The sequence below is a fragment of the Neofelis nebulosa genome, chromosome 1 (assembly GCF_028018385.1).
Source record: "Neofelis nebulosa isolate mNeoNeb1 chromosome 1, mNeoNeb1.pri, whole genome shotgun sequence".
NCBI lineage: Eukaryota > Metazoa > Chordata > Mammalia > Carnivora > Felidae > Neofelis > Neofelis nebulosa.
This window is the reverse complement of record NC_080782.1, coordinates 131,688,806-131,712,528: the sequence shown is the minus strand read 5'-3', so window position 1 is coordinate 131,712,528 and position 23,723 is coordinate 131,688,806. Positions and strand designations below refer to the sequence as shown.

Genomic DNA, 23,723 nt, shown 5'->3' with positions numbered 1-23,723 from the left:
CACTAAACAATGGAACAACTAGACAAAATCAGCAAGGACGTAAAAACCTAAATAAGCCATCAACCAACTTGACTGGACATCTATAGTACACTCTGCCCAACAACAGCTGACTGTTTTTTTCAACCACACATCGAACAGGATACACCACATGTTGGGCCATAAAACAAGACTCAATAAATTTAAAAGGACTAAAATCATACGTTTGGTCTCTGACCACAATGGAACTAATTTAGGAATCAAGAAAAGGAAATTTAAGAATTCTACAAATATATGGGGATTAAAAACATACTTCTACATAACCCCTGGGTCAAAGAAATGGGAAGACAAATTTGAAAATATTTTGAAGTGAATGAAAACAAAAACAACACGTCAAAATCTATGAACTTTGGGTAAAGTAGTGCTCAGAGGACAATTTAGAGCTAAATGCATACATTTGAAAAGAAAGAATGCTTCAAATTAATAACCTAAGCTTCCATCTTAACAAAAAAGAGCAAACTAAATTCACAGCAAGCAGAGGGAAGCAATAATAAAGATTAGGATAGGAAACAATGAAACAAAAGACAGAAAAAGAGAGAAAACTCAGTGAAAACAAAAGTTGAACAAAATTAACACACAAGGATAAGGAATCAGCAAACTTTTTCTATAAAGAAAAAAAATATTTTAGGCTTTAAGGACTATAAGGTCTCTGTTTCAATGACTCAACTCTGCTGGTGAAGCAAGAAAACAGTCACAGAATATATAAATGGGTGTGGTCATGTTCCAATGTAACGAGCCTATTGTCCCATGGGCCACAGCCTATTCATCTTTGATACATAAGGGCCCAAAATAACTATTAGGAAGTCAAGCCATGAATGAACTCTTCTTTGGAATATTCCACTTTTAGGAGGGGAAAAAAAAAGGAAAAACACAGATTGTAAGAATCAGGAATGAAAGAAGGGGGATATGAACCATCTTATCCCAACTAATAAATCAGATCACTTAAATGTAAATAATTCCTAGAAAGACAAAAATTATCAAAATTGACTCAGGAAGAAATAGAAAATTGGAATAGATCTGGAACAAGAAGTTGAATGAGTAATTTAAAAATTCTTATTTTACAAAGTCCAGGTCCAAATTACTTCACAGGTGAATTCTATCAAACATTTGGAGAAAAAAATAATACCAATTTTCCAGAAACTCTTCCAGGAAACAGGGAAAGGAATATGTCCCACCTCATTCCATAAGGCAAGTATTATTCTGATATTAAAGCTACACAAATATATCACAACAAAACTACAGACTAATATCCCTCGTGAATACAGATTCCACAATCCGTAACAAAATATTAGCAAATCATATCCAGTAATATATAAAAGAACTATATGGGATTTTTTTTCCCAGGAATACAAGAGTTGGTTAACATCTAAAAATCAATCAATGTAATCTATCACATTAACAGTTTAAAGAAGAAAACCAAATGATCATTTAAGGTGGGGGGGATGAAAAAACTAGGAATAGAAGGAAACTTTTTCCATCTGATAAAGGGCATCTATAAGAATCCTACAGCTAACATCATACTAAACAATGAAAGACTTGATGTTTTCCCCTAATATCAGGAAAAAGACAAGTCTGTCCACGATCAGCGCTTCTATGCAACTCTAGTGAAGGTTCTAGGCTGTAAAATCAGGCAAGAAAGACACAATGTATCCACACTGGAAAGGAAAATGTAAAACTGTCTATTCATTGATGACATGAACCTATATGTAGAAAAACCTAAGGAATCCAGACACAAAACTTTAGTAACTAATAAATGAGTTCAGCAGGGCAGATGAATGTAAGATCAATATACAAAAATCAAATGTACTTCTATATACAAGCAATGAACAATCTGAAAATGAAATTAAGAAAATAACTGCATTCACATTTAAGCATTTACAATTTTTTTGATACCATAAATTATCTGATGATGAACATCCATAAATATATATAATACTCTCCGTATTTCACATTTCTGTTTGCATAGATTCCTGAAACTCTCTACTTGCTTTCATGGTGACAGGCACAAACATGCAGGTGCAAAAGTGACAGATTCAGAGTACAGTGACTGGTACATAGTAAAGTATGACCAAAAATACAAGATAATTTGGGGTTCTGTCAGTAAACAAAGTTCATTCTAAATACATTCAAGAGCAGGGAAGGTAACTCACCTGCACAGCATGAGACAAATCTGACACCAGACACTGACGGAGCCTCTCATCACTACCAATTCCTTGAAGAACAAAGTCAGGCACATAAGATGAGCAGTAGCCACCCAACAAGGACCTCCCAAAGTTGGCTATGTTGGGCTGAACAGCACTCACTTCAATTAACTTTGACCTGGAATAAAAGTCCCAAAAGAAGGCATATCTAATTAGTAACAAACATATTGTATCAATAAAAAACTTCTTGGACTCTACTACTCCATATTTCTAGTACCATCATTTTCTATAAAATACAGAGTAAAATCATCGTTAAGTAAAAACTGGCCTAAGTGATCAATCAGATCACAAAGTACTCCTTCCTATCAAGAAAAGAGGGTAGATGAACAGCTATGTAAGGAGGTAAGTATAAACCTTTCTTATCAGTCATCAGGAATGCTGTCCCTTGGGACATTCTTAATACATTCTTAATACAATCAGAAAATGAAAACCATCATTCAAAACAAAGTAGTTAAATACATCACAAACCCCAAGCTTGGAATATAACATTTCTCAAATACAAATCTACTCCTTGTATATTTGACTGAGAGTATCATTCCCTGTTTTTCCTTTCAGTCTTGGCCAAATTTATTTCCAATAGCCATTTCCCACCTTCTCCGTGATTACCTCTCTCTAGTTGCTGGGCTCAGCATATATTTGGGGGCAGAATTCATTCTTTAATGGCTTGAAAACTCCTAAGCAGTAAAGAATTTCCCACACACAAATATACTTGTCTTTAATGCCTTCATTGAGCCTTTCTGGGGTGCCTGGAGGGCTTAGCCTTTAATCTTTCCTATGAGTAAGAGCACATGATAATAAAAGAAAATCTGTCCAGTACAATGATCTCTTCTTTTATATTAAAGACCAACTAAACAAAAGAATGGTACATATTTAGAGGGAGTCTATTATAGGTTAAAACTTCTTACTCACCCAGGAAAAGGTATCTCATCTTCTTCTGCCCAATCTTCTTGCTCTCCTCCATAATAACTGCTTACTTGTCTAGTCATATCATGACCTGCATCTTCACTTTCACTATCCCCAAGGGCACTATCTGAACTTTCATTCCTTGGAATGTCCCATTCAGTTCCTATAGCAATTTTTTTCTCTGAAGTCTCTTTATCCCCATGGGGGACAAGAATGGAGAGTTCATCTCTTTGGTCCTGCTGAGGAAAGCAGGTTTTACATGGATCTTGGTGAACTGTTTCTACACATTTACAAAATTCACTGTTCTGTTTGCTATTTGTAGTACACAATCCTTTTGAAAATTCTAACATACAGCAGTGTTCTTTACTGTCTGTACTTGTTTTAACTGCAATAATATCATCAATAGTCCTAGTTTCAATTGAATCATCATTAAAATATTCATCAAATAAGCTCATGCTTTCTAGATCTGAATGATTCCAACAGGGAAGTTCACAGGGCTCTCCAGAAACTACGTTTGGCATAGGAGACTCTCCGGATTGGTCCTTAGTTGTTTGTTTAGTTTCTTGATGCTGCTGATCAACAACAGCCTCTCCTTCTTCCTTCAGTGGCTTGGTGTGGTGCCTGGTAATCTGATCTACTACTGCCTGACTCCTGAGTTCAGTATCTGAGTCAGGTGACATAGAATCTCCAATTAAGAAAGTAACCTTTGTCTGGGATGCTTCACAAGAAAATGCAGCAGTCACAAGCTTATCTGGAGGTTTTTTTTCCACAACCATTCCCGTGGATCTCAACACTTTGCCTGTGTGATTACCTGAACCCAGCAAATCCTCATTATGCCATGTTTCCTCTGCTGGCTCTAAGCCTGATTTTGACAAGGCACATTTGTCTACTGGAGCGGATCCTGTGCAAACAACGGTCTCCAACTTGGTGTCAAGGCAAGTTCTTAATTTATCTCTGAACTGTTTAACATCAACAGCATTTTCTTCTTGGCAGTCAGAGGGAGAAATCATACGGCACTCATCTGAAATTCCTAATAGCTCCTTAGAGCTGTTTTGAATCTCTTCTGTCTCTTGTTGTGAAACATTCTCCATATTTTGTCCCAGGAGTGGACGACTGCAATATTTACAGTTACAATTAGGAGTCCTTGTTTCTTCTGGGTCTTTAAAGAGCAAACTGCTTTTGTTTCTGTGCATTGTGATAAGCACATACTCAGATTCTTCTATTTCACCTTTCTCCAAAGTGGTAGTAATTACAGTGCCTGGCATAACGATGGCTTCATCTTCTCCATTTTCTAAAAGATGGGTTTCTTGAAGTTCAGAGCATCTTATAAAATAAGTAAGAAAATAAAGCAGCCTCTGGACCATGTCTTGTCGTTTGCCAACCACTACAGTCCTTGCCAACCGTACAGGAGAGCCAATAGCGCCATACAAGTCCCCTGAAATGGAAAAACCAGTTAATGGACACATCGTCTATTCATGTAGCTAACTAAGCAGGCTATTTTCAATGATCAGAAAGCTAATCTTATTTTATGAGGGCTAGCTCAGGTTTTACTCTTAGTTCTTTCATACGTGAGCAACTATTCAGGAGGATATGATAAGATGAATGAATCTCTTTGTTAGCCAAAGAGAAAGGTGAACAGAGAGGTTTTCCAGATTCCTCCTTAGGCAGCTACTGGTTCTGAAACTTCAACCAAAGAGTCAATTGTGACACTCACATTTATCAAGAATATTCTCGGTGCCAGTCCTCACACAGAGCACTTCAGTGGGATAGAGAAGCTCTACCTAAGGACTATGTGCAAAAGGATTCTATAGCTGCACTCAAAGCAGAGAAGAAAAAGCAAAACCTCTACTGGGGGGCAAGGAAAAAAGGAAGCAACGGTAGAATGGAGCAGAACTGGAGTAGTCACATCACATATCTGATCTTTCTTGATTTAAATCACATCCCTGAACAATAACTTTTATTGCCCTACCAAGGACCCAAAACTAGCTTTTGAAAAGCCCATTTCCCCTTCCATTCCCTAAAGGGTTGAGTACTCAGAAAAGACCAGAAAGGACCAGAAGAGTGAGACGTAACTAACCTAAGAGGAAAAGAAAGGGCAACACATTTAGCCATGTAGTTCATTTTCACTTTTACATCCATGTGAGACATAAACAGCCATTACATAAAAAAGGGGAGGAGGGGAACCTAAGAGTCATCAATATAAATTTCTGTATTTATGCTATAGCTCAAATTAGAAGACACAGTTGCCAAAGTACACTTAAAAATGGAGAATACAGTCATTGATTTAAATTTAATTCAATTTTAGCATGTTGTTTGCATATACACTTTAAAACTTAACCTCTACATTGTTTAAACATAAACAGGTCTCAAATAAATATATGCTATAAACAATATAATGACAATTCTTCCCCTCTGGTTAATACACTGGCTCTAATGCCATCATGCCACTATTCAAAACTACTCCTAAGGTTCCCACAAATTACCAAATAAACTGAACTGTTCTGGCATGGCAAATGAGACTTTCATGACTGGTTCTACTTTACTTTTCTAGGTTTATTTTCTTATAGTTACCCTTTTTCATCATTATTCACACAAAGTCCCACTTAAAGCAAACTACATAAGATGAAACACTCATTCTACTCAGCACTTTTAACATGAAGACCCCTTTTCCTCATGCTATGTACTTACCATTTCCCCTGTTATCTCTGCCACTCCAAAGCTTTCCACCCAAGCATCCTCTCTTGGGCAAAAGTAAACTTCCCTAACTGAACTCTCACTCAACTTTTCATTTCTCTTACAGTTCCTCTTTGAATTATCCCCGTATTTGTTGACGATAATTTGTCATTGTTATTATTATTGTTCTATTTATTACCTTCAGTAATAAACTATCCACTTCTTGATACCAAGAACTATATTTCACCTTTCATACCCCCAATATTCTTTGCACAGGACCTTACATATATCATGCACTCAATAAGTGATTGTAGAATTGAAAATAAATTTGATATGTCCAAATAAAAAAATACCACTGAATACTTGATTTGAAAAAAGTTAATATCCATATAATGGAATACTACCTAGCATAACAAAGGGATTGACTATGAATATATACAACATAGGTGAATCTCAAAGTAATTATGTTGAATGAAAAAAGTCAGACAGAAAAAAAACCATGTACTGTATGATTCCATTTATATCTAGAATTGCAAAGTAATCTACGGTGACAGAAAGCAGACCAACAGCTGCCTGGGTATGGAAAGGAAGGTGAGTAGGAAGAGTAGGTAGGGAAAGGAGGGAGAGATTACATGAGGAAACTTTTGGAAGCGATGGGTATGTTTACCATCCTCATTTTGGTAATGGTTTCAGAGGCATTCATATTTTGACATATATATCAAAACTTACAAAATTGTGTGTTTTATACATGTGTTGGCTGTATGTCAATTATTCCACGATTAACTAGATGAAAGTAAAGGAAGAAGGAAGAGAGGGAAGAAAGAGAAAAGAAGGGAAGTTACATAAATAAGTTACATGACCACCTGCAGGACAAGCTCACTCATCAACACAACCTAAGGGAAGTTTCTACCAAGTCATCAAAATGTTCTCATTGGACTCCTCCCCCATGCCCTAACAGCAATAGAGTAAGAGCAGGAGTAACAGCAGCCATATTTACCTCACACTGTTCTAAGCACTTTACACATATTATTTTATTTAATTTCCACATCTTTATGAAGTATGTACTATCTATTATTATTATCCCCAATTTGTAAACAAAGAGACTACAATCCAAACGTGGTCTGCCTAACTCACAGCCTGTCCTTTTTTAAAAAATTTTTTTAAACATTTATTCATTTTTGACTGACAGAGCGTAAGTAGGGGAGGGGAAGAAAGAGAGGAAGACATAAAATCCAAAACAGGCTCCAGGCTCTGAGCTGTCAGCACAGGGCCTGACACAGGGCTCAAACTCCCGGACCGCGAAATCATGACCTGACCTGAAGTCAGATGCTTAACCAACTGAGACACCCTCAGCCTGCCCTCACAGCCTGCACTTTTAAGCATCATGCTACAATGCCTGCCTAGTGACCGTCAACTAATCAACTATCCCCTCTCTCCTCAGTTATTCATTTTTTTAACAGGGCCTTGCACTAATGGAAACATTTTCCAAAATTACTCAACAAAAAAACAAAAGTGGAAAACAGGAACCCCAAGGGTTGCCTCTCAGTTAACCAGATTTAGTCTAGCTATCACAAGTGACTGTGATCCATGCTTCCCAGGAAAAGTATGTAATGTAAAACACCCTCAAGACCCTGAAGTTACTAGTAAACCAGTCTTCATCCTGCTTCTTCTCTTGTTCCCACTGCAGTTCTATATCTCTAAGGAACAGATACCACTTAATATGGGAATAAGACATGAAAGGACAAGTAAAGAAGTGCTTTAGAATGGACGAGGTAAAAGAGAACATCTTATTTCTTTACTTTTGTTTTTGCTATAAAGTAACTCCAGACAGTTACACAAAAGTCTAAGTATTATGCATAACATAAGGGTTTTCAGACATACCTAGTTGTGCCCAAAGTGGGTTATATGGATGAGTCTTTGCCAACATGTCCACACTCTGAGAGGAATGTTTTTCTAAAAATATTTTTATAGGTGGTTGTCCATTTGGCATGACTGTTGGAACCCAGGCAAGATGATTGGTCAGAACTGCAGTAATGAGTGCTGGCAAGAATCTGAAAACAAAAACACAGCTATCATATTCCAAATTGCCTTCATTAGACCTAATGTAAAATGCAGCAAGAGAATAAAGTAAAGAGACTATATATTCTCATGTAGCCAAACAGCATTAAAAAAGGAGAGGAAAGACGAAAAGAAAAAGAAAAGACATATCACCTGGATGAAAATAAATATTAACAAAGTTTTTGGTTGGGTAGGGGTTAAAAAAAATCCTTGAAATAAAAGCAATATTCACACAGGGCTATTTCTGATCATAATTACAAAACAAAACTACCATTTTACTTGAAAAACTAGTTTCTGCAAAATTAATGAATCAACCAACAAGTCTATATATTTCCATATTACTGAATAGGAAAATGAAGGAACATTTTAAGCAAATTTTGTCTACCATCTAAAAGAATAAAACATCTAAATTATTCATCTGGATTCTAGGAATCTGATGTAATGGTTAGAAGAAAAAGTATGATAAAAGATCACATTAAATATGTATCACTGGAATCCTGGCACTTCGTTTTTGTTTTGTTTTGGGTTTTTTTTTTGTTGTTTGTTTGTTTGTTTTACTTATTTTCTATAGAATGAAACTGTAAGTGGATACGACTCACCAAAAAATGGGAAGCCGCAGAGAATTGTTAAGTTGTCAGGAACTTTAAGTCCTTAAGTTAACACATAATTAAAGATCTTTTTACAGTTTTTCATTCATAATATTCTGTGGACTTCTATATCTTCTCTCTTTTTTTAATATTTAAAAAATGTTTATTTTTCAGAAAGAAAACAGAAGCAGGGGAGGGGCAGCGAGAGGGGGAGACAGAGGATCTGAAGCAGGCTCCAAGGTGACAGCAGCCCCATGTGGGGCTCTAACTCACAAACCATGAGATCATGACCTGAGCTAAAGTCGGACACTTAACCAACTGAGCCATGCAGGGTACTCCATATCCTATCTCTTAACTATCTTTTGGAATTCAGTTTTGGTTATTAATAATATGAAATAATTCCAAGGATAACAGTTAATTATTTCACTTTTGTAACTGAGTTTGATCAAAATATAGATAATCACGGGTAACAGTTAATTATTTCACTTTTGTAACTGAGTTTGATCAAAATATAGATAATCACGTTATAGTAAATAATAACTAAGATAGATATACAAAAAGAAAGAGAGAAAGCCATACTGATTTTTGGAAGCATTTTCCATTAGAAATGTGAACTCCTTCATGAAACGATGACAAAGCTGGTTTTTTTCTGGAGTCCCCGACATCATTGTAAGCCAGACAGGCTCTCCAATTCGTGGCATTGTATAAAGATTACAAATTGTTGTTCTAAAAAGAGGAAAACACATTATGAAATTCATAGTTCCCAGAACTACATACTCTTAAAGTTTATATTGTCAGGTTGGGCCTCACAGGTAGATTATAAAAACTTTCAAAAGGACAAAATCAATCAAGTCATTCCTTCTTTGTCACCAGCATAGTAACACAGGAATGCTCTGCACATGAACTCAATATATGATGGTTCTGATGCAGTCTCTGCCCCTGATGACTGTGTGCTCTTGGGTAAATTACTTCCCTACTTTAGGCATCAGTTTCTGCCACCCATAAAAATGAAAGTATAGAACCAGATAATTTCTAAAGCCCTTCCAGTTCTTCGTTTGTAAGGTATATGCCATACTTAAATATAATGCAAATAATCAACAACCTAGAGGAGAAAAATACTCTGTATTGGATAATAGCTTATCCATACACCCACTCAAAACAATAGTTTATTGGCATCATTTTGTTGCCTATGCTGAGACTCTTTAGTAAAGTTCTAAGGACACTATATCTGCACTCTGTATTTTATGACTTTCAATCTTCTGATGTTTTTCCTTGAATCAACAGAAGAAAGCATTATTGCACAATTATGATGACGCTTTTCTGGCTCTCTCTTGCATTTACTTAGACAACAGCTAGACCCATGAATTACACTCTCTCCTTAAGGCTTCAAGGACACCTTTAAAATATTAATCATTTTACTTCCACATTAATATCTATTCAGCCAAGTCCTATACACTCAGATTAAGCAAATGCTACAAAGCTGAGGCTTAAGAAACTAGTTGATCTTTTGGAAGATACAGAACTGTGTCCTACTTTCTACTCTCTAGAACAGTGCTATGTGATAGAACCTTTTTTTCCACAGTGATGGGAATGTTCTGTATCTGTGCTGTCCAAGATGGCACCCACTAGTCATATGTGATTACTTAACACTTAAAATGTGGTCAGTATGACTAATTGATTTTAACTTTAATTTTATTTAAATTAAGTACCAAAAAACAATTCAAGTATCCACATATGGCTAATGGCTACTATATTAGAAAGTACAACTCTAGAAAGTTATCTGAGATCTCCATAGGTCTAATACCTACTTCAGCATAATTCTTTTTTTTTTTAATTTTTTTAATGTTTATTTTTGAGAGAGTGCACACAAGAGAGTGGGGGAGGGGCAGAGAGAGAAGGAGACATAGAACTCAAAGCAGGTTCCAGGCTCCACAGTGTCAGCACAGAGCCCCAACACAGGTCTCGAACTCACAAACGGTGAGATCATAACCTGAGCCGAAGTCAGACACTGAACCTACTGAGCCACCCAAGCACCCTAAGCATAATTCTCTAACACCTAGAACCCAAAAAAAGGAAAAGAATTATCTTGCCTGTATAAATTTTACTGAATCTTGACCCAGCATGAACACAATATATTACAATGGATAAAAGTGACAAACACAGGTCACATTAATGAGTTCTTGGTAGGGCATAATATCATGGCTGAGAACTTGAAAATAAACAAATGGAAAAGAATTACAGGCATTTTACAGAGAAAAATATGATTCAAATATAAACTAGGAATAGTTGAAAATGTTTATTTTTAAAGCCTATTAAGGATGTCCAAGTAAGATGGAAAAGTGAGCACCAATGTTTATCCCGTTCAGTTCTGAGGTCCCAAATGAACATCCGTTAAGGATCCGAAGACAGATTTAAAAAAATCTTTTTAACTGTTTATTTTTGAGAGAGTGACAAGAGTATGAAGCAAGGGAGGTGCAGAGAAAGACAGAAACACAGAATCTGAAGCAGGCTCCAGGCTCTGAGCTGTCAGCACAGAGCCTGACACAGGGCTTGAGCTCACAGACTGCAAGATCATGACCTGAGCTGAAGTCAGAAGCTTAAATGACTGAGCCACCCAGGAGCCCCAACAGATAAATTACTATAGCAAATAAAAATGGGGAATAATCGGACTTAAAATTTAAATTATACATGTAATAAAATTCTAGAACACAAAACACAGAAAGGAATGTTAAGTGAAGTGTTAAGGTAGATGATGATATGGGTTACAGTGCTCACAGAAGGGGACACATACATAGCTAATCTCCTCCAATGAAACAAGAAGAGGCTCGAGACTGACAAATGCCTGGTAAAGTTAGGGCAGGAGTTATAGAGGACTGTAAACAGGGAGACTAATTCAAGGTCCATAAATGGCTGATGACCCCTTTCTGCACCCCCTATTTTTCCACAGAATGACTAGAGACTAGAAGAACAGATGTAGCAACTGACTAGCCCAGAGAAATAACATTGCTCAAAGCCTTACCGATATTCGAAGATTTCACAGTATGTAAATAGATACACAATGAATCTTGTGATATTAAAATTTAATGGGAAGAAGGGACAGCAATTAGGAGAAAAAAATGTCTTATATATGCTCCTTCAGGAAGTGATAATAAAAACAGGTTCAGAACCACCACCTTAAAGTAAAGTTCTCCAGTTTGTGCCTAATTATGTACAGAACTCCCAACCTGTATTTTAGTGCTTCACTCTCAGCTGTGGAAGGGCGACCCAAATCCTGATATAGAGGGAGAGCCTCCAAGGAGAGAGGGACACAACCAGAAAAACAGAAACACACACTCACTCACACAAAATGACTCCAGAGGAAATAGAAAATGATACATTCAAAAAAAGGAAAACATGAAAAAGACATAAAAGGTCAGTTCAGGCATATACCTAACAAAAAGAATTCAAGACAGAGAAGACAGAGGAAAATAAATAATCAAAGAAAGTAGAAAATTTACCAGAACTCAAGCTAGTGCTAGAGCTATACTGAAGCTGAAGGGCCTAACAGGCCTGTTATACCTAACAGGCAGGTATAAACTCATGGCAGGAATTAGAAATGCTCCAAAATTGATAAATCAAGAAATATCTACAGTAAGTATACTGTTTAGTAATGTGGAGGTAAATAAAAGAAATAGGTCAGAGTGTTCTTGAGAAGTAAGAATGGGGATGGGAAAGAGAGGATATGGTTCATTTCTTTTTCATTATTAGATTTCTCAGCATATTTTGTGTCTTTAACCATGTGAATGTACTTTCTGATGAAAAGAAATACTGTATAAATGAATGAATGAGCTGATCGATTCATTTTCCATGAGTTTCTTAAGCATATTAGAGACTACTACAAGTCCATGTGTCATGGGGCAGAGCCAGATCACTAACCTTGGTATAGTGGTCCACTGAGGGCATTAGGTTTAATGTTTTGATGCTTAAGACTAGGTACTACAACCTCAGAGTGTATCAAATGCAAAGAAGGCAAAGAAATTAATTATGCAATGGAGCTTCTCATTATACACAACTCTATGTTGTTATTAGCAATCTAGAAGTAATAGTACTTTCTTCTCCTCTCCCCTAATGATTATGCCCTAATTTTCAGTGGTAAGAAAGGTAAGAATTTTTAGTTACCTGACCCCTTATTTTTCCTGACTGTCCCTAAAGAATGAAAGACTACTTTAGGTGGAAGTAAACTGTGGGCCTGATTTACTTTTCTTTGATATGCAGAAAGTCTAAGTCAGAGTTCAAGAACCTCAACTTTGCCAAATCGCTCTGCTAACTAAACATGCTTCTTGTCTGTCTAGGTATCATGGCTTCTGCATGCATGTGAATCATTTCCTTCCTCTTCCCAACTACCCCAAATTCATTAATCATCTGGTCTCAAATAATCACATACTTTAAAAACTACCTATTAATTTTTAATAATCATTTAATTTAAAAATTAAGACAGATTCTCATTATTTGCAGCAATGTTCTGTAAAGCCGATGCAAACAATGAATTAGTGAACAATGAATCACTTTACCTAGGGAAAATACATAGCATAGTTAGGTTCCTGTGAGTCTCTCATCACATTTTTGTCAGCTCTTCAATACATAACCTTGTTTTATGTGGGTTTCTGTTTACAGATACCTTATTTAATATACTATTGATTCATTTACATTGAATTCACAGCCAACAGCACTGTAACTCAGGTATTCATGAAGGTTACATCTATTTTGTCTGTAAGGCACATCACTGCCTTCTTACACTTAGGAACATTAGATAGCATTTCAGCAGTACACTCGAGGGTGATTTTTTTTTTTTTTTTTTTTTACGTTTATTTTTAAGAGATAGAATGTGAGCAGGAGAGGGGCAGTTAGAAAGGGAGACACAGAATCCAAAGCAGGCTCCAAGCTCTGAGCTGTCAGCACAGAGCCTGACGTGGGGCTCAAACCCACAAACAGTGAGATCATGACCTGAGCCAAAGTTGGAAGCTTAACCGACTGAGCCACCCAGGAACCCCGAGGGTGATTTTTAATAGCAAAATCACTAACAAAAAGCACAAAATGAAAAAAAACAAAGTGCCTTTAAATAGATGCAAAAAGGATACTTGTTTACAGAATGAGAGCTGAAACAAGAAGGCAGAGTAATGCCTTGTTCAATCAACCTCATCTAGGAATGTATCGGACTACTCTATTTTTTTCACTGTTCTGCACATGTTACAAGTGATCATTAAAACACTGAGTATATTTTTTTTTTAATTTTTTTTTTAACGTTTTTATTTATTTTTGAGACAGAGAGAGACAGAGCATGAACGGGGGAGGGGCAGAGAGAGAGGGAGACACAGAATCGGAAGCAGGCTCCAGGCTCTGAGCCCTCAGCCCAGAGCCTGACGCGGGGCTCGAACTCACGGACCGCGAGATCGTGACCTGAGCTGAAGTCGGCCGCCCAACCGACTGAGCCACCCAGGCGCCCCAACACTGAGTATATTTTGAGGTCATAAATAAATTTCAGCAAGTAGGTGAATTCACAAATGTACAATCTGTATGTAACAAGGATTAAATGTATATATTAAAGTACTAATGATAGACCTAACAAAAATTGTAACAGTTTATAAAGTATTTTTAAGATTCTGTAAGAATGCTTAACTGACTTACAGAGACTTTCATATCTGTACAGTGACTGAAGTAAAATAATCAAACTAATACAAAAGGAAAGGTATACAGTCATGACCTACATTTTCAATGGTTATATAAGTCACACATACTGTAAATTCTAGGCAATATTAAAATTCTAAGACGAGGCCTTTCGTACTACCCAATAATATAGCAATTAACTCACAGGTATTTAAAATTGTTTTGAATAAAAATTTTTATAACCAAAGAGCAAGATCAGTATTCTACTAGGAATGAATTTATAACAATATTACTATTCTGGTAACATCAACTGGATCTATAATGGCAGAGTTTCCTCAGACCTAAAATAGGTACTCTTGGCCTTTTTCCACAAAGCTTGTGACTGCAGAGAAAAAACTATCAACTCAATAATGTAAGAAACAGTTTCTAGTGCAAGGGCAAAGATTCACACTGCCTTGTAATAGTTAAAATGTGAAACTCAAAAAGAATATTACAGGATTCGTTTAGGCAAATAAGCAAAAGTTCTGTTCAAACATATATTTTTAATAATTCCAGTCTAAAGTCAACAGAACAACTCAACTGAAACAAAAATTTTTAAAAATTATTTACAGAATAACCAATCATTAAGAGCACCTTTCTTTTACTTTAAAGGTATAGTATCCACTTCAGGAAAAACAGAACTCTTAAGAATCTTTGAGTGAACTTTCAAGCAAATTACAGATTAAATTTAGAAACTGAGAAGATTGTAACTTTTCATATTTCTTGAAAACCACTTATATTCATGACAAAGGCATATTTTACAGATTTCTCATAGAGAAATCACTCTAGAATTTCTTTGAGTTATGCAGTTAGAGTAAAATTCTTCAGCCCTCTAAACAGAGATGACCAGAGCTACAAGGGAATGTGTGAAGAGCTAAGCTGTCGTAAACCAGGAGAAATGTATAAATAACCATGGTACTCAGCTGATAATATTTCAGGTTACAATGTTCAACATGTCTTGGTTTCAATAAAACAAAAGAACTTCTCCCATAGCACGCATAATCTCTCTCAAGAATTTCCAAGGCCAGAAAGTCATTATTTCAAAATAATATTCTCAAATGTGGAGTATGACATCCTTTCTCAGAACTGTACAGCTGCAGTTGCTGTATGGCTGTACAATGAAGGCTTGCAAATATACCTAACATTGTAGTAGTACAGATTCGGTAATTTTTTTCCCTGAAAACAGTTTAACCTAGTAATTTCCACACAGATTGTGAAATAAAAATGCAAGGCTCTAGACCTCCTGATTCAAACTCCACAAGTCTGGGAAACATTTTGTTACATTTGCCTAGTGATCAGCTGAGCACTGCATTTTTCTTTTTAATTGGAAGTTTTTAATATACTTTAAGTTCCAAACAAAATCAATTTGAGTTTTAACAAAATCAATCATTTTTTATTTCAATTCATTGTATCCTTACATGAAAATATTACTTAAAAACAAGCTCACCAAAAAGAACTAAGATTAAAGAACAAGATTATAGAATACTTCCTCCTCCATTCCCAGCACCTTGCCACCATATCGTATCAACAAAAAATTGCTAAAAGACAATAAACACAGTCTGAAAAGACAAAGAAAGCATCAGAATCAAACTGAGATCTAAGACACAGATTTTGTTCCTATCAGATGTTAATATGCTACCATTTATATATATATATGTGTATATATGTATATGTATATATATACACATATATATATATAAATTAGTAAAACTATCACCTCCAATATAATTTTCACTTGTGCAAGTTATTTCCTTCTAAGACAAAAAAAGAAAGAATACAGGTTGAAATTTATTTCTCTAATTTTTCTCTACACATTCCCTAACCACTGAATTTAATGAACAAAAATGGAAGATATTTAAACTCACTTTTAATGCCTTTTATCCTAAAAACTATGGTAAATAAAAGATGAATGACTAGAAAATTTTATCCTTCTCAGTAGCTGAGACCAGTGGATGATTACTACACAACAGCTATAAAGTGTACTCAATTTAAATAAATTAAAAAACATGATAAAACATTCCATATTAGTTAGGTTATTTTTACCATGAAATTTCTATTTAATGGTTATGTGTAATTCAGTTTCAAATATTATACAAAACATTGTTCAGGCAATTAAGTCTCTCATTTTGAGAGAGGTTAAAAAAACAAAGAAACCAGATTCACTTCCACTGTGGTTTACTTTTAACACAGTAAGAGAAAAATGAAGAATAAAAAAGTTGAAAACAAACACAGGTTTTCTCTTACTGTCAAATTTACTAAATACACCACCCCTTAGTAATCTCCATTAACAAAAGGTATGTGGGTATATGTGTATGTGTGTGACATGCCTATAGTTTACCATAGCAATCCTGAAATAGCACAAGCTAAAACAGGTTCTCACTTCAAAATGTGATAGTCCTTTTAAAACAACAATCCAGGAGATCCCTGCCCCAATATAGACCATTCAGTCATCAATGAACAAATATGAAGCCAGTTTTTCTAAAACAGATACATAAACTACTGGTGATGATAACTACTGGTGGTACACTTGACCAGTCTCTAGGAGCCCAACAGGGAAGACAAAGCACATTTCTGCTGGAATGAGGATCTCCTCTTCATATTTGCTGTGTGTAATGGTTCGGTACTAAAAACGATCCCACTGATGAATCCCAAATGTGCCTGAATCCCTAGCCCATTTGACATTTAATAAAATAAAAGCCATGGCCTAGTGATTTATACACCCTCATCTGGCCATGGGACAAAGAAATTCAAAAAATTAAATTTTATTAGAATAAGCTAAAGAAACTAAATAAATCTTGCATACACTGCTAGACAACTCTAAATATGAAAAGCTGGAGAATACATACCTGAATTCATTTAGGGCATCAACTATTCGATTATATGCCAAACTCCTCTGACTGGCATCAGCAGATCTCCGGCTCATTTTCATAGCCTTGAAAGTAATGAAATAGTTAATTCTTACACTGATCACAGGCAAAACACTGAAGAAAAAAAAAGTGAAAGACAAAGTCACTTATTTCCACAACACTTTACCACCAACCTTGTCTAGAAAGATGTAAAGAAGGCACATATATTTACAGTGGCTTTACTGTACGTACCCTTGATCATTAACAATTATAACAAAATTCAAAATTTTCTAATGTTAAATCTTTTACTCTAACTGTCAAATGAAAGAATATCAATACAAAGAGAAAATGATATTGACAGTTTCTGGATTATATAAAACTACTTTTTTTTTTTTTTTTTTAACAAACAGAACAAGATACAATGATAACTCAGTAACAACAGCTCATGGCTTCCTCTAATATTTCACAGATAATGGCTTCTTAAGTAAACCTTTTATAAAACCTAGAACATCAAGATTCTATTGAAAGATATCACAAGTTATTAGTAATATTTGCTTTCTTAAAACATATTTAGCCAAGGTTGAGAGGCCTTGCTTTAGGTGAACAAAATGGGTATCTGGATTAGGATACAGATGTCAAAAATAACCTTGTAATTTTTTAGGCTTTTTCAAAGGGAATGTACTTCTGCATAACTTTTATGATTAAAAATCAATTTAAAAAATTTTAAACATCTTTTTAAGAAATCAGACTACTTTAAGGTCAGAAATCATGTTCATGTATACCCAAAAACTAAGTAAAACTTACTTATGTTTTCACAAACTGTTGACAGATTCCCAATGTATAAAAAAGTGAATATTCTTTAGCTAGAATTGAACACTGTTATTAATTTTACCAGCAGTAAAGTATTAAGATTACATTACAGATCTCAAAAGGTAGCACAGGCTTCAAAATAATTCTCAAAGTGCCCAGAGACAAAACCTTACATAAAGGTATTCATTAAGCTTTACCTTTTAGCTATAATAAGAAATAAGATGTTAAACTTGAACAAATATCCAAACGACTGTAAGTACTGCAATGTACACCTTTAGGTTATAAAATGGTCAAAACATTAAAACATTTAAAAAGTAATCTTTAATGAGTTCTATATTGACTGAATATATCAAGTTTTATACAAAACTTCACAATTTTCCCTGTAACCCAAAATGTCAGTTCAGCCACAACTAAATATTATGTATGTGTACAGACTCTGGCAACAACATACTTTAAAAAAGGGACAGCAGCCAACTGAAGAAAATGCCACCAAGGTCTAACTTCTGAAAAAGTAAGTAAAAATGGCCTTTACTCATCTGTTCCGTAAAAGTGTACTGCTAATGATCTCTTTGTCCTTTGACAGACTTCATGTGAATAACAAACATCAATGTACTCTCTAGAGGCAGATAAGCCTCAGTCATTGATAAGTTACTGAAATGCATCCTCTGCTTTCTAGATCATTCTTACTGGTCTTCCCCTCTACAGCCTCTTATTCCACTCTCTTTTAAAAAACATACCGGTAAATTAATATTCTAAAGCACAATTTGGAGATAGCTTTAACAACAAAGTCAAAACTTATGGCAAGCATTCTTTGAGATCTGGTTTCCATTAATTCTGCAGCCATACCACCCATGGCTGGTTGGTATGGTAGTGGTGGTTAGTTCCACATACCATCAAAGGGATTAATAATTTAATTATATCCACTGATATATTAGTTTAACTTCCTGGGAATGTCTTCCAAAAATTCACCAAGATGTTAACTACAGTGTAATTATATTGTAAAAAAGAAGAAATAACCTAATAGAAATATTGTTACTTAAGGAAATCCACTAAAATATATTTAAGAATGATTTATAATGACATGAGAAATATGTATGTTACAATGATGAGTTTTTATTTTTTTTTTAATTTTTTAAATGTTTATTTATTTTGAGAGAGTGAGCATGCATGCACACACACATGCAGGAGAGGGGCATGGAGAGAGGGAGAGAGACAATCTCAAGGAGGCTCCTCACTATCAGCACAGAGCCCAATGCAGGGCTCGATCTCATGAACCCATGAGATCATGACCTGAGCCAAAATCAAGAGTCAGACATTCAACCAAATGAACCACCCAGGCACCTCTACAATGATGGGTATTTTAAAATATGTACATAACAAAAAGAACATGTACACATAACAATACCAATGAAGTAAAAGTACAATATATATAGAAATAGCCTGCGTAAGACTTTGAGCAAAAGGTTACATAGTTATTTTTGGGTGGCAAGTATATCTATTTTCCTTGCTATTCTACTATATCCAATTTTCAAAACTTTATGTTTAAAAATCATAAACATGCTTTAAGATGTAGTCCAAATGAAACATCTTCTCAACAGGAAACAATTTTTCTTTCCTGTGGACTCCTAACAACTTTGCTTGTCTTTTTTAGTTATTCTTATGTTCTATCTTGTATTCACAATTTTCTTACTTTATACAAATTTATCATACACACTAGCAGCAGCATGAAATACAAATGATCAGTCCTACCTTCTTAAAACACTTCCTTCACTTGGCTCCCCCTAAAAAAGTACTCTATCTTGTTTCTTCCTATTATTTGAATGGCCAATACCGTTTCTTCTGTGGGTTTTCTCAACTCTTCAGATTTTAACTGTTAAAATGCTACACAAATCAAGTCTAGGACCTCCTTTACTTTTTTTTAATCCCTCAGTTTCACAGCCTTAAAGATCATCCATACACTGATGACAGTCTAGCCTGGAGCTTTCTCCTAAACTCTAGGCTCATATAATATCCAGGAGGTATTTCAAACAATCAGCTGACTTTCCTCCACCGAAACTGTTCCATCTTAATCTTTCCCATTTTAGTACTAGCAACTCCATCCTTCTTACTGCTTAAATGAAAAATCTCAAGCCAACTGCTCTCTTTCTCATACATCAGCTAATTCAGTCAATCAGCTAATTTCATTAGCTCAATTTTCAAAACATATCCAGAATCCAACCACTGCTCAGCAATTCCATCACTAATTTGGTGTACCTGCCATCTCTCACCTGGATCACTGCAACAAATTCCTAACTGCAACATCCACGTTTGACCCTAGAAATCTATTCTCCACCAGCAATAAGAGTAATCCTCATAAATAATGTCATTCCTCTGCTTGAAACTCCAATAGTTTCCCATCTTTCTTAAGAGTAAATGTCAGTGCTCTTACAATGATATCCTAAAAGTCCATACATAATCTGATCTTACTTCCAACCCAGCCACTTTGGCCTCCTGTTTGCTTAAGCATCAAGATTACTCTTGACACAAAGCCTTTGCCCCTGCCTGGGAAATTTTTCCCTCAGATAGTTGTATCTCACTTCTTCCATATCTCTGGATCAAATGTCATTTTATCAGGAGCCTTCATGACTAGCCAATAAAAAATGAGCAATAACTCCACCCAACATTCCTTATAAACCTGTTTTATTTTTCTCCACGGTATTTACCATCAAAAATCTTATCTATTCATTTATTTGCTATCTCATGAGATCAAGAGTGCTGCTTTTTCCCCATATTATCTTCAGTTACTAGGTTACTGCTTGCCACATTATGGGCCCACAAACATTTATTAAATGAATGAATGACTTTATACCATTTATTAGGCAGTAAGGTCCTTAATAACAGTTGAAGTCTATATTGCACCTCCAGAGCACTTGGTAGTGTACTTGCCCCATGGCTGTTAGTTTTTCTGCCAGATGAATAAACATAATACTAAACCAGGAGAGTAAGATTCAGAGGAAAATAAAGGACATTAACAAACCAGCAACATGACTATGCTTACCTGTTCTATTGCACTCTTTAGTTTGTTCATGTGGCTTTCAAAGAGAGGAAAATGTGAAAAAAAGAATTCATTAAATTTGTTATTTTCATCTTCATCTTTGGATAATGAAAAGATTACCCCAATTGCAATCTTCTTTTTCCTCACAATTCCTGGATTAGGGCCACAGCTTTCATCTGACAGATTAAAGCTTTCTTCTATAGACCTTAAAAATAAATGTTTTTTTTTTAATATAAAAAAAATAATAAATTCACAATTTCATCTCCTTGCTAATTTAATGTATACAAGCTAAAGGTCTTCTGCTGTTTTATCAAGTAAATCTAAAAATGTATCTCAACTGTCTATGAAAAATCTACTGGCTATTCCTTCATACTCACATTTTTATAAAAAATTTTAACAGAGAGTCATATTGGGAACATTTTTGTTTAGTTAGAAGTCACTAAAAAAAAGGAGTTAATTCCCAATTTATAATCCACCTAAAATGCCTTAATTTTAAGGTTATAAATGACTCTGATATAATTCACTGTTCTACGATCTACTTGTATCTCCTTCTGAATTCAAGAGTAAAATTTAAAAAATCAAGGACTAAAGGGAGTAACTAAAACAGAAAACAAGAAACTTTATTTAATCTACGTTGTACTACGTACATTAATTTTATACTACGTTTAATCTAAGCTGTACTTGACATAGGCTTAAAAAAAATCTTTCAAGAATGAATTAAACTTGTCTAATTAGAAACATGAAAAACTGAAATATCAAAACATGGAGTACACTGAACAAACACCTAAACAGAAGAGTTACAATTATAAAACTTTTAGGAAAAAACATAGGGTAAAAGATTTATGACACTGAATTTGGCATTTATTTCTTGGATATGACACCAAAAATACAGACAACAAAAGAAAAAAGATAAACTGGACTACATAAAATTAAAAACTACTGTATATCAGAATGAAAAGGCCACCCATGGAATGGGAGAAATTACTGCCAACCATATGTCTCATAAGGGAATAATATTAGAATATATAAAGAAGTCCTACACCTCAACAACAACAAAACAACCTAATTAAAAAATGGGCAAACCACTTGTATAGATATTTCTCCAAAAGACACATGGCCAATAAGCACATAAAAATATACTCAATATCACTAACCATTAGGCAATATTAGGGAATATTACTGCACTAGGGAAATGCAAATCAAAACCACAATAAGATACTACTTCACATCCATTAGGATGGTTATTATCAAAAAAAACAGAAAAATAACTACTTACTGGCAAAAATGTAAAATGGCAACTGTGGAAAACAGTATGGCATTTCTTCAAAAACATATTCAAAGAATTACCGTATCACCCGAAAATTCCACTTCTGGGTATACCCACCCCCAAAATTGAAAGCAGAGACTCAAACAGGTATTTATACACATATGTTCATATCAGCATTACGTGCAAAAACCAAAAGGTGGAAGCCACCCAAAAGTCCATCAACAGATAAGTGAATAAACAAAATATGATATATACATACAATGGAATATCATTCAGCCATAAAAAGAAATAAAATCCTGATACATTCTACAACATAGATGAAACTTAAAGACATGCTGAATGAAATCAGCCACACATAAAAAGACAAATATTGTATGATTCCACTTATATGAGGTATCTATAGTAGTCAAATTGAAAGAGACAAAAAAAAAAAAATCGACAGAGGATGACAGGATGCTAAGGGGAAGGAGGAACAGGGAGTTAACTGTTTAATGGGTACCGTTTGGGGGTATAAAAAAGTTCCAACCATGGAGAGTGATGATGGTTGCAAAACAATGTGAAGGTACACTGAACTGTATGCCTAATACTGGTTAAAACTTAAAACTTGAATTTAAAATATATTTTAAAAGTTTCAAGGCTTAAAATACACAAAATACAAGCCCAGGCTCAAGAACAAAAACAAAAACAAAAACAAAAACAAAAAAAGCCTTCAGAACTGTGTTTAAGGAACTATTCAATTTTATTACTTTATTATAAAGTGAAGATTCCAACTTACCATCTAGGAAATACCCCATTCTCCAAACTTGTTGTTTGGCTGCGTCGCCAACGTCGCTGGTAACTGCTGGCACAACTTCGGGTAAGTGAGGAGTTGGGAGAGGGAAACGGTGTAATAAGCAAGCTGCTGAGAGATGCTGTCAGTCAAAATAAAAACAAGTATAATATAAGCATTTAAAAATATGTCAATAAAAACTGAGCAAAAATATAAATTTCTTTTTAACAAATTTAACAGTAGTGACTCAAATTTTCCATTTTGTTTCATGAGCTTCTTAAAAATTTCCATTAAAAAAAAAAAACGTCATTGTTGGAACAAAGTCTAAGAGCAGAAAAATCATATACCAATAGTGTGTTGGCAAGAGACTCTGAGACATTCCCCTTTTTATATTCTTACCCTCACTCTACCCACTTTAGAAGAAAGGGCTCATTTAAAACAAAGCATTATCTCTTTGGCCATAAGTGTCCAAAGCATAGCCAAATAGCCCCTAAATTAAAAGAAATATGCTACGATTCCATTTTTCCAAAAATTTTTTAATTTCATTTTTCTTAAAGTTTGTATTTAAATTCTAGCTAGTTAACATGCAGTGTAATATTAGTTTCAGGTGCACATATATAGAGATTGAATACTCCCATACAACACCTCTTGCTCATCACAAGGGCATTCCTTAATCTCCATCACCTATTTAACCCATCCCCCCTAAGCATCAATTTGTCCTCTAAAGTTAACAGTGTGTTTCTTGGTTTGCCTTCCTCCCTTTTTTTCCCCTCTTGTTCACTTGTTTTGTTTCTTAAATTCCACATATGAGTGAAATCAAGTGATACTGATCTTTCTCTAACTTACTTCACATAGCA

The 23,723-nt window shown here is 34.9% G+C and overlaps 1 protein-coding gene across 4 annotated transcripts in view; it reads right to left on the bottom strand.

Moving 5' to 3' along the window:
- Window positions 1–23,723, bottom strand: part of FNIP1 (folliculin interacting protein 1) — a 155,238-nt gene that overhangs the window by 20,645 nt on the left and 110,870 nt on the right. For all 4 annotated transcript variants that reach the window (XM_058717084.1, XM_058716846.1, XM_058716925.1 and 1 more), the window contains 7 exons: window positions 22,873–23,008; window positions 20,834–21,035; window positions 16,987–17,072; window positions 9,038–9,184; window positions 7,695–7,864; window positions 3,147–4,575; window positions 2,187–2,355 (listed from right to left, as the gene is read on the bottom strand). In XM_058717084.1, the coding sequence (XP_058573067.1) occupies window positions 2,187–2,355; window positions 3,147–4,575; window positions 7,695–7,864; window positions 9,038–9,184; window positions 16,987–17,072; window positions 20,834–21,035; window positions 22,873–23,008 (2,339 nt within the window). The remainder of the gene's footprint in view (window positions 1–2,186; window positions 2,356–3,146; window positions 4,576–7,694; window positions 7,865–9,037; window positions 9,185–16,986; window positions 17,073–20,833; window positions 21,036–22,872; window positions 23,009–23,723) is intronic.